General features: G+C 47.9%; 4 protein-coding genes across 4 annotated transcripts; 3 read left to right on the forward strand and 1 right to left on the reverse strand.

Annotated features, from left to right (window-relative positions):
• ANOM_010613 (oxidoreductase, short chain dehydrogenase/reductase family) lies at positions 1-1,089 on the forward strand (the record flags this gene model as incomplete). The annotated part of the gene is made up of 5 exons (XM_015555869.1): positions 1-294; positions 376-684; positions 745-800; positions 859-967; positions 1,060-1,089. 5 exons carry the CDS (start codon positions 1-3, stop codon positions 1,087-1,089), a joined length of 798 nt encoding a protein of 265 aa, XP_015401861.1.
• Positions 1,090-4,321: 3,232 nt separating this feature from the next.
• ANOM_010614 (Ras family protein) lies at positions 4,322-6,346 on the forward strand. Its single transcript, XM_015555870.1, has 6 exons — positions 4,322-4,411; positions 4,677-5,062; positions 5,225-5,339; positions 5,412-5,522; positions 5,564-5,686; positions 5,760-6,346. The coding sequence occupies exons 2-6, from the start codon at positions 5,051-5,053 to the stop codon at positions 5,945-5,947; spliced, it is 549 nt and encodes a 182-aa protein (XP_015401860.1). The 5' UTR covers positions 4,322-4,411; positions 4,677-5,050; the 3' UTR covers positions 5,948-6,346.
• A 715-nt stretch (positions 6,347-7,061) lies between these two features.
• ANOM_010615 (flavin adenine dinucleotide pyrophosphatase) lies at positions 7,062-8,443 on the reverse strand (the record flags this gene model as incomplete). The annotated part of the gene is made up of 3 exons (XM_015555871.1): positions 7,062-7,774; positions 7,875-8,041; positions 8,210-8,443. Coding segments are annotated over 3 exons (1,005 nt in total), but the record flags the coding sequence as incomplete, so codon positions are not given.
• A 288-nt stretch (positions 8,444-8,731) lies between these two features.
• On the forward strand, positions 8,732-9,353 carry ANOM_010616 (GMF family protein; the record flags this gene model as incomplete). Its single annotated transcript, XM_015555872.1, has 3 exons — positions 8,732-8,900; positions 8,976-9,106; positions 9,162-9,353. 3 exons carry the CDS (start codon positions 8,732-8,734, stop codon positions 9,351-9,353), a joined length of 492 nt encoding a protein of 163 aa, XP_015401858.1.
• Positions 9,354-11,524: the final 2,171 nt, after the last annotated feature.

Here is an 11,524-nt window from a genome sequence, read left to right on the forward strand (position 1 = left end):
ATGGCAACGGCGATGGCAAAGCGCCTCGAGGGCAAGACGATCGTCGTCACCGGCGCGTCATCCGGCATCGGTCGCAGTACCGCCAAGGAGTTCGCTCGCACGGCGCCCAAGAACCTGAAGCTTATCCTGACAGCCAGACGAATTGACTCTCTGAACCAGCTCGCGCAGGAGATCAAGGAGGAAGTTGGTGACGGCGTGAAGACATTGGCCGTGAAACTAGACGTCAGCAACCCGGCCGAGGTTCAGAACTTCGTACCCTCTCTGCCAGCGGAGTTCCAGGATATCGACGTCCTGGTCAACAATGCGTGAGTTTCGAGCGAGATGCCCCGTTTTTTTGGTCCGATGATGAAGCTGCGGTGTACTGACGGAGATTAGCGGGCTTGTCAAGGGTGTTGCCAAGCTCCTGAGATCGCCCCGGAGGATATCGATGTCATGTTCTCCACTAATGTCACCGGGTTGATCAACATGACTCAGGCGATCCTTCCGATTTTCAAGAAGCGGGGTGATGGCGGTCGTGGAGACATCATCAACATTGGAAGTATCGCTGGTCGTGAAGCTTATCCGGGTGGCAGCATCTATTGCGCGACTAAAGCGGCTGTCAAGTCGTTTACCGAGGCTTTAAGAAAGGAGCTCATCGCTTCGAGAATAAGGATCATCGAAATTGATCCTGGTCAGGTTGAGACTGTGAGGGGTTCCTTTTGATCATCTCTGCGCGATTATGAAAGCTAATTAGGTGGGTGTTAGGAATTCTCCGTTGTCCGATTCTACGGAGATAAGGAGAAGGCTGATGCCGTATATGCGTAAGACTTTCTTGGAATGACTGTGTGAGAAGGGCAGAGCTGACGGATTATTGTGCAGAAACTGCGAGCCACTTACCCCGGAAGATATCGCGGAAGTTATTGTATTTGCCGCTGGCCGGCGTGAGAATGTCGTGATTGCTGACACTCTAATCTTCCCCAGCCACCAGGTGAGTTTATTGCACCATTTTCAAGTCATTGCCAACCCATGGATGGTTATGGGGTTTTCCTGTTCCGGAACAGCTGTACTGATTGGTTCCAGGCATCACCCGGTCATGTGCACAAGAATTAGACATGAGTTTTAGACGTTAGTGCTGTGAACCTACTATATATATTGGACATAGAAGACAGATACTGCAGGATTGCAATCCCTATGAATCAAGGCCATCAAACAACTACATAAAAAGGATTTTAAAAATCACCAATGTATGTAAGCCTAAAAGCACAACAGACTTGGCATACGTTTGCACTAGCAGTTGGACAGCAGTAACTAGCCTGTCTGCAGGAACGACTAAAAGGCCACCTACATATGTAGGATAGACATGGATGGCCAAACTCAACCAATACGAGGCCTTCACGTATATCTCCAGGTGACAGCGAGCTGCAGTTTGCATATCGGGGCTGGATTGCAGAACCAAAAATAGTCAACATCCAAAGTAATCACAGCTCTGTTCTACGCGATATCAAGACTCTCTTTCCCTTTGGAATTCGATCCGAAAAGGGGTAACGAACAGTCGGCTCCACCAGGGCCACGGGCGCCCTTTCAACCCACGGGTCATAAATTACCCGTTCGAATGTGGTCTCTGATAGGGCCATTTGCTCCAGGTATAATTTTGTTGGTTCCTCGTGGTGAGTAGTATATGGTGTGATCCCAGTCATAGGAACAAAGCAATTGATAGGCCGGTGCCCGGACAGCAATGGACAAGAAGCGCCGAAAAGAAAAAGGGGCATGGCGCTGTCGAATCCAATCCATACCACGTAATTGGGCATTAAGCCGGGCGTTGGTGGTGAGATCGTTGTCAATCCATGTTGGATGCGCTTTTCGCCCCCGGTGGATGGTTCTGACCTGGGCTAGTATAGTGATTCGGTTGCATTACCAGCTTGTGCATCATTTCCCAGTTGTATCCTTCTTTTCTTTTTTCTCAACCCACCTTGAGGATGGTGTCGGGGTAAGCAAGCCACAAAAAGTGATGTTGTCAAAAGAAAAAGAGAAGTTCTAGACTGCAGATTGATGTCATCGAAATCTGCTGTATGTAGTAGTTCATCGGGAAGACCAACCCTTGTTCGATATTATATGCATGGAAAATGGTAGAGAAATCTTGAGCCCCCAACTGATTGGATCTTTGTCGCTCGGAAGGTCGGTTACTAGACCATGTTACGGGTACCCACCACGTGAGTAATCTCCACGCACTCCCAATGCCAAGCGTCTAGTTTTTGAAGGCTTCCCCTAAAACAAAAAGATCGGCCCCTCCTCAGGAGAAACCAACAGGTTTGGTTGCACGCGAATCGATGGGTGTCAACTTCACATTAGTGGCCGAATTGACAAGACATCTAAGCAATTGAGCTGATTCCTTAAATCCTGGTGAACATCGGCCGTGTTCAGAATGAAAAAAAAACCCCCCAACCATGCCTGTCTATCGCTGTGTCTTCCTGGTTGATATCAGAGAAGGTAGCATTGCCATGTAGTAATCATCCTCATGGATATGGGGGCTATTGTTGGTGTCGGACGAATACCTCTAATTCGTCTCTAGGGCGAACGGACACCATTCTAAAGCTCGCCAATTCCCCAAGTGATCAGCCGAGACGATGCAGTAGCCCCGAGGCTGGAGGCGTACCGATGCAACTGGGGATGGGGTCCAATGTCTAGGCTGCAAAGGGATTTCGGGTATCTCTGAATGGAGCCAATACAAGACGACGATCACATCGCTCAGTAAGCGGAACGATATGATAACTGAATATGTCATTTCGTTACTCCATACTCTGTCTGTCCTAGTATCCTACGGACTGCTCCGTAGTCCGTACGGAGTACAGAGATAAACCACCATTATCGTGCGGATAGTGATGATCATAATCCGTCCCCTCCGTGCTCGATATCGGAGGGATCAGACGGTCGGACCACGGACCATTAGTCTGTCTACATATCATCTTTGGTAAGTGGAGGAGTGGGGAATCACTTTCGAATCACGAACTAGGATCCATAAGGATATAGGCTAGCCGCAATGTGACTTTTTGCGACTCGGGTACTGGCTGCACAAGATACAAAGGACGGTCATTGAAGGCTGAGAGGATATTCGATGATGTAAGTGCGCGCAGGGCGAGCTGTCACCATGGAAGTTTCGTTAGTTCGCCGCCGTGTCCGCCTTCGTTCCAGGCTAGGAATGTTTCTAGAAACCGAGGTCACGCAATGGAGGATATATTCTCCGTGTCACCTCAATCAATCGGATCTGGATTCCACCGTCCCCCGTTGAGAAACAAAAAGATAACCGTGTTCCTCCCAATGACACAAATGCATGGTTGGCTTCAGACTCCCCCTTCTGAATCATGTGAGGACTTAAAATCATCCACTATGCATACTCCGTAGAGTCGCTGTTCCAGTGTTGATCCAGAGAGTGGGTGGTGTTCAATCTTTCCTTGCGCTACCCAGCAAGCTTGCGTATGTGATTGATTAGCTGACCAAGGTTTGGAAGACCCAGAGGCGGGAACTTGGGAGGTGATCAAGCGATAGAATCCACTTTACAATGCAATTGATTGGATGTAGACATTTCCCTGGACACTGTTCATTCGTTTGTCGTTGCATCCATCGGAGTAAAAAGTGACAGACCCTCCTGGGGGGCCCAGATGGAACAATGGGCGAATTTCGCAGAGGCGTTCAGATGGACTGGCGCTAAGAAGTGGGAACAAAGTGAAGATTGATTAATCTGTGGCTGGGGCTCCTTCCCAGAGGAGGTTGGAAAATGACTGGAGCCAAAGGAATCAACACGAACTTTTTGCATCGCGGTTCCTCTTCTGCCCCTTTTTGAATTTATTTGCTTTTTTCTCTGCTCTATTTATCCATGGAAGTATGTCACTACTAGTAACTATCAGTCCCTTTCATTTCCTGTACTCTGTAGCGTCTTGCTCTCTCTATTTTTCCCCTAATCTATTTACCCATAATTATTATCTCCCATGTACTCCGTATGGTCGTGGTATTGGTGGGTTTCATTTCCTCACAACCAACCACAGTCGTCATCTGTAATTTTCGCATTGGAGCAGGTAATTAAGTTCTTATTTATCATAACAATTCCCGGAAGGGGGTGTGTTTGTTAATAAGAAAGCAAATCGCTTTTAACTAATGTAATTAAACATGAATATTGGTCTCGGAAGTTGGCCACACGCGCAGTAATGGCTTAATGCCACCCACCTTTTTTTTTTTTATCTTTTTTTTTCCCTTCCCCAAAACTAAGAAAGAAAAAAAAGAGAAAGAGAAAAGAAAAGACCCCTTTCATGAATTTTTTATTGATTGTTGTTATTCTCCAATCGGTACTCATTTTGACCACCGCTCTCCCTGAAAAAAGGAACCTTAGAGTAATAAGTTCCAAATTCACTCTGACTGAACCATCTCGAGTAACCAAACGGTATGTTGCTTTATCTGTGTTAGGATTTTTTTTATTTTTTTATTTTTTATTTTATTATTTCTTTTTCTCTTTTCTTCTTCTTCTTCTTCTTCTCTTTTGGCCCTATCCTTCAATTAATCCCCCACCTCCGTTGCTCACGTTAAACTCTCCTTAATCATCTTTCCCCCTTCCCCCTCTCAATCTCCACCTCATCTCTTTCCCCTAAAACCCTCTCTAAAAGGAGCAACGGTTTGATTGTGTTCTTGGCTTAGTTTGGAAACACGAGAAGAGAAGTCGGGTTTCTGCTCCGTAATAGCGAAAGGAAAAAAAACGGCCTACCGCCTCGCATTCAATTCCCGCCGATTGCTAGCAGTTCCACGAACTCCTGCCCCCTGATCCTCTCAACCCCCATCCGCCTTTAAGCTTGGCCTAGTCGACTCACTAGACCCGCCGTTGCTGTGGACTTGTCTTTTAGGCGCCTCTGTTCTGCGCGAAACTCCCGACAAGCTGGGCCCCGACTCTTGACCCTACTGCAAAAAAGAAAATTGTGCTACCGCTCTCTCGACCCGCCGTCACTACGCCCGTCGAGATAGCTTCGATCATCGCCTTCGCACCCTTCATCCTTCCTATCAGACACACATCCGGGCAGAAGACTCTAGAATGGCTTCAAAGGTAAGCTTGTTCTCCCCGCCGCCCCGGCCCTGGCACCCTTCTCTCGCTCCCTCTTCCTCTCGCTCTATCTCCCTCCCCTTGCTCAACTGCGAGCCCCGATTCTATCATACCCCTTTCAAAATATGGCGCAAGTTAAGTTACTCACCCTTGGACGAACTCTAGTTCCTACGAGAATACAAATTGGTAGTTGTTGGTGGTGGTGGTGTCGGAAAGTCATGCTTGACTATTCAATTGATTCAGAGTCACTTCGTCGATGAATATGACCCGACAATCGAAGGTGAGTCGCCACCCCTATCCTTCGAGAATTCCTCGTCCCCCCACTGGTTACTCATCGGATTCCGGTAAACAGATTCGTACCGCAAGCAGTGTGTCATCGACGAGGAGGTCGCTCTGTTGGATGTCCTAGATACGGCCGGACAGGAGGAGTACTCGGCAATGCGTGAACAATACATGCGAACCGGTGAAGGGTTTCTCCTCGTTTACTCCATAACGTCACGCCAGTCCTTCGAAGAATTATGACATTCCAGCAACAAATTTTACGAGTCAAGGACAAGGATTACTTCCCCATCATCGTGGTCGGTAATAAATGCGATCTAGAGAAGGAGCGAGCCGTCACAGTAGAAGGTGGGTAACAAGCTAATCAGCCCCCTCTCTCACCTTAATGACTGATGTGACTGATGGATGTGTCTATCAACAGAGGGTGAAGCTTTAGCAAGACAGTTCGGCTGCAAATTTATTGAAACATCCGCGAAGTCTCGCATCAACGTCGAAAACGCATTTTACGACCTCGTCCGTGAGATTCGTCGGTACAACAAAGAAATGTCGTCGTACCCGTCAGGCTCGGGAGCTTCGGCAATCGCGCCCCAGAGGGCAAAATGGACGTGAGCGAGCCAGGCGACAGCGCTGGTTGCTGCGGAAAGTGTATTATAATGTAATTGGGTAGGCGCTGGAGTTGAAAAGGATACAAACACCACGAGTCAAGATACGGAAGGGAGCAAAACATATAATAAAAATTCGACTGGAAAACGAGATATTGGCGACAGGAATAGCGCCACGGCCTCGGAGCTAATTATGGCTTGTCGACGCTTTTTGGATTGTGAAATTTATACCACACGAGACTCGCTATCGGATGTGATGCCTGCTCCATGATGCCGTCATCATCTCCATGAACGTTCGATTCCCCCTTTGTTTCTCTGTTTGTTTATTTTTTTTGGAAAGACTGTTCTTGACGATCTCGTTCTTGGGTAGAGCGAGGAATTAACCCTGTCAGTAGATCTGTGCAATTTATATAGGTACATGCTATTGTCATGGTTTTCATTCTGGTTACGTTGAGCTGCAGAATTATCTTTGGTCGTCCTTTCATCATTATTGCCGTTTGTCTGCGATCTTCCGCAGGGGCAACATCTCCGTTTTGCATTGTTCTTTTCCTTTCATCGCTTGGGCATTGGTGTGGCACTTTGCTTATCTCTCGAACATATCTCGCGCAAGGACCTGAGCTGTTCGAACACTTTCTCCAGATCGCCAGCAACCAATATTTCGGGGTTTGCGGCAGTCTGGGACTTCAGTGCTGGATCTTGCGGTTGTCTATCATTGACTAGACTTCTTTTCGCGGCTCTGCTGTTCATTACTCGGTCCCGCCAAGACATGCACTGAAGATAGTTCGTCCCATCCTCTCTGTTCCTTTCCTTTAATAATTTGGTTTTTCCCATTCAATGAAAATATTGATTAATCTTGCCTCGGAACTTTTGGGTGGATGCAAAATAGGCGTCTATGTGCTCAGTAGGAGCACTTTTTTTGATATGAGAAAGATGGTCCTGTTTGATATTTCCAGCGCAACACGGGATTGAGTTTCTATAGGAATGTAGTGCTTCTTCAACTTCATGAGTTTGATCTCCCATACATCAATTTTCTATTCTCGCTTATAAACTGTTCGGTTGAACGGATTTATCTAACCGCAATACTAGACAGACATCCAAACTCTTGCGTGCAGTTGCTCAAGTTCTATGCTTCGAGCGCGGCTAATGTCTAAGCGTGTATCGACAGTTGCATCAAATCTATGTACATCGATATCACCGGTCGTTTCCTTATTTACTTTCCTCTGCATCGGAAGGGGGGTCAAGCTCATCTTCCTGCGAGACTCTTGTGCCCTGGACATTCTGCTCGACCTCGGAGACCAACGAGTCCATGAAATCTTGGTCGGTTCCAACCAGAGTTACGGTATTACGCTTCTTTCCCCAGCGGGGATAACTACCAACCTTGATTCCTCGTGAAGATGTCCGCGTCGCAAGGTCCGTCAGGTAAGGCGCCACAGCACTTTCGGGGAGGGGGGTGCTGAATAAGTACCGATAGATGCCTTTGCCCTCAGGGTCGGTTAACCGAGGAAGCAGAGTAGGCTTCAGATGCTCAAGGAGCTTCTCGAATAGACGGGGAACTCCTGGCAAGATATGCACATTACCGTTGACGATGGCGATTGGCACCCACATATCATCCGCCACGAAGGTAGCCTGCTGCTCCTCCGACAGAGTCTCATCGTGGGGAAGTTCAACCATACGCAGCTTGGCGGTTAGACCGGGGGACGGGGTGTCCCAGTCAAATTGCGGTTGCATTGGGTGAGGCTTGGAGAGCATCTTCATACGCTCAAAAGCGCCTTGGTGTAGTTTCAACTTCAGACCAAATGCCTTGGCTATGGATTCGTACGTAATGTCATCGTGACTTTTTACCAAGGTAAGGGGCGTATAGTTAGCTTCCGATATAGGCCGACGGTCTTGGGAACTGTGAATTCTTCCGAGAGAAAGGAATAGGGTATACGGACGTCGGCCCAATGCCTCCACTGGTCACCACAAAATCGTAGTTGTTACTCATGCGACTGACGGCCTCAATAATTTCACTTTCGTCATCGGCAATGACTTCTACCCTCTTGAGCTGTATCCCAAGAGAGAAGCAATACTTGGCGAAATATGCGGAATTGGTATCAATTGTCTGAGCGTTTGGACTCCAACCGTCAGTCACTCATTCGGGAACAGGCACATGACCTCGGTGCAGCACACGACACCAGCGGCAAGGGAGAAAGGGAGAGTCGGGCATAAATTGTAGTAGATAGGTCGGCTATCAGAGCCGAATGACCGATTCCATTCAATTAATACACACCTTTCCGCCAAGCACCTCATCACCAATGATCAGACATGCTGCCGTGTGTATCGTTTTTGTGTAGTTATGCACCGCGGATGATGTCATGTTGGAGGCACGCGTTTGAGGAATCGACAAGGGCGGCAGAGCGGAAGCGTAATTGAGTGACGGTCGAGCGAGGTGGCGGGTCAACTGACTGAGACGACTGAACATGGAGGGAGAGAAGCACAAATGGCGGTGGTGGTGAGAGAGAGAGAAAAGGAAACCAGATGGGGGGATAAGACGCAACCTCAGGCACGTTTCAGGGCGACTAAATGACGGCTTTTGGAGGTGGAGTGGGGAAAAACTCCCTTTCCGCCTCATCCCACTTTCCGCAGCAACGTGGAGCACCACTTAGTTACCGTTGCTCATTTCTCCTTTTGTGTTACTTTGCACCGGAATTCCTGATCTATATCGAGGAACTCAAAGACCTCACATTCTTTCAGAACGTTCAGGAACTGAGCGACTATAATTGACTTTGATCCGGAGAAGGTATTTTACAACATGGTGAGATTGCCCCGCATTCCCCCTCGTAAACGTTGCGCCCCTGACGATATCTCGAGGAAACAGGCTTCTGAATCTCGGCTATATGCGTTCTCTCCGGAGACGAAGGAGAAATTGCGCAAGTTTCGTCTAGGAACTTCTAGAGCAAAGGAAGCTCAAGCTATAATATGTAAGGCTCACATTATCTCACGCCGTTTGTTGCCCCGGTGTCAAGTGTAGAGTAAGTTGACGGTCAACCTGATAGACATCATCGACCAAAAGAGCCAAGAGATTCGTCCTGAAGATGGCGAAGTATACACAAAGATGGAAGACGTGGCCGATGAGCTCCCTGACTCATCGCCCCGTTTCATCCTCCTGAGTTATCCTTTGACTCTGGTGAGTGTTCATAGCAAAAGTCTACCCTCCACTCTTATTGACCAGTCAACGGCAGAAATCTGGTCGCCCTTCGGTTCCTTACGTCCTTCTCTACTGGCTCCCAGAGAACTGCAACCCAAATTCGCGAATGATGTACGCTGGCGCCGTCGAATTGATGCGCAACACCGCACAAGTCAATCGTGTGATTGAAGTTGAGGAAGAGGATGACATTATCTCCATTGAATCGAAATTGCAGAGTGAGGACTGAGCTCGAGGCTCATCTTGAATAGACGGTTTTCTTTGGCAAATTACTTCATGACATTGGCGCTTCTATCTACAGTCGGCGTTATACACTTGACATTGTTTACTTTCTGATATATTCGCGACGGATGACGGCGATGCTTGGTTTAGTAACGCGATACATTTATTTTCACCGAAACCCGGACTACTTCTATGCGGATGAGAATCTACCCCCAGATAATGGACTATGGTATCCTTGAGATATATTGTGATGTTACTAGTAGCAGGCTCAGGGTCGTGCTATATCTCGACCCCGGGAGGTCGAGCCGATCGGGCACGGTACGATCCCATCCAAACTCATTGTTGATATATGCACACTTTCAGAACACGTCAGATTTGTGTGTGGTCCTTCTCATGTGGCTAATAACAGACAGAAATCCAGTTAGGCACAATTGAAGCTATCTCGGTCAAGCTCGAGTTCATTCGCTCCTAGACCTTGGTCAATGGGTACATTTTTTCTGGTGTACGTCTGCAGCTCAGAACGCCTATGATAGTTGCATGGTTATACAATATCGAGGAGCTGGATGGCTGGCTTTCAACATACTGGTTTCCAACATCTGGGCTTTGCAGTCAAGTATTTGCTGTTCAGCATGCATCTCGATTGGTTTTACGGGCCTATATCTGTGGAAGCGTGTTGTTTATCTCTTGTTAGTCTTGTCTGTCCCATTACGCCCAGTTTCTGCGAGTATGTAAATGCAAACCTGAAGGCATCCCAGATTTCTAATGCAACAGCTTGCATCGTGAATGCTTTGGCCATGTTTGTAAGTTTAGTTGGTGTTCAAAAGATGCCTATTGGTCTCTTTCGAGCTCAATGAAGTCAACATGAGTACGACGGCAATACCACGTATCATGAGACTTAGACCACACATCATGTCTTGTTTTGGGTCCTCAACGCTACATAGTTTGGTCAATAATGTAAGAAATATTGAGGGGACATTAAGCATGAGAACGTGAGCACAGTGATTTCCCCATTGGAACACGTGTGCTTATATTCAAAGCTGTGCCGTGGATCCATTTGACAGACACTTTCCACATTAACCTCGATGGAGAGCAGCACAGCTGATCAGGAAACAGTCCATTTGGGAGGGATAACGAGTAGACTTCTTTCTTGAGTCGAATACTATTCGAACCGAGCATATGCCACATCTTCATCAGTACTAATCGTAGGTAGTATGGACCTTCATAGATTCAGCGGATAAAAACCGACCAATACCTAATCGGATCGCATGAATGATACACATGGAACCACGATTTAGCAGAAAGCCAAATCCATTACTAGTTTCGTACGTGCCGCTCCACAGTGGAGATTTGGAGCCGGGACTAAGGACTCAGCTAGGTTTTAGAGGCCTTAACGCTTGACACCTGGTCGTGCTGCTGCCACGCAGAACTTTCCGGGACAGAAGTTGGAACCTTGCCATTGTGCATTGTCAGCCAGACGAAGAATGTGATTGGGGGGGTATCTCCACTCGCAGCATCCCAACGATGGCGAGGTCATGGAAATACCCCTGTCTGTACCGGTCCCGGTGACCTGGCCAGTGGCCACACTCCTCAGGCACTGACCACCGTGTCGATACTCCACCGGTGGAGATGCTGATGATGGCTGACGAGGTGTGGATGGTGGTTTTTACCGGTTTTTTCGACTCCATAGTAGTCTAGACGCCGGCCTGAACAACGCAGAGAAAATGTTGAACTGCGGACCGAGGCCCATTCCTGCTCATGCAATCTCAACCTGATTCATATAGGGCACAATCTATATAGATAACACCTAACGATCGCCAATAACAAGTAACATCACCCCATTTTAATTCCCTAGAAAACCGGTGGGGAATCCTTCTGAAAAATTCCGTAGGGTAGAAATTTCTCCGACACCCTCGTCAGCCTGCAGATGGTGTGGGCGGGCGTTGACCTCGGACGGGACACCTGCAGCACACACACACACCCCCCGAATACACATTTGTCTAGTTACTAGCTACATGAGTATCTTCGATATGGCTTCTAGTACCTGGGCGCTGCACGTTAGCGAGCCACTTAAAGTCTTAACGACCTTCCCAGTACGGAATACCATGCGCGCACAAGAGGGGGCGAAAGGCGCGATTTAGTCGTCCAGTTGAGTGAGAAGACAGGCTGGGGACTGGCGCA

Source organism: Aspergillus nomiae, assembly GCF_001204775.2.
Source record: "Aspergillus nomiae NRRL 13137 chromosome Unknown contig00518, whole genome shotgun sequence".
Classification (NCBI taxonomy): domain Eukaryota; kingdom Fungi; phylum Ascomycota; class Eurotiomycetes; order Eurotiales; family Aspergillaceae; genus Aspergillus; species Aspergillus nomiae.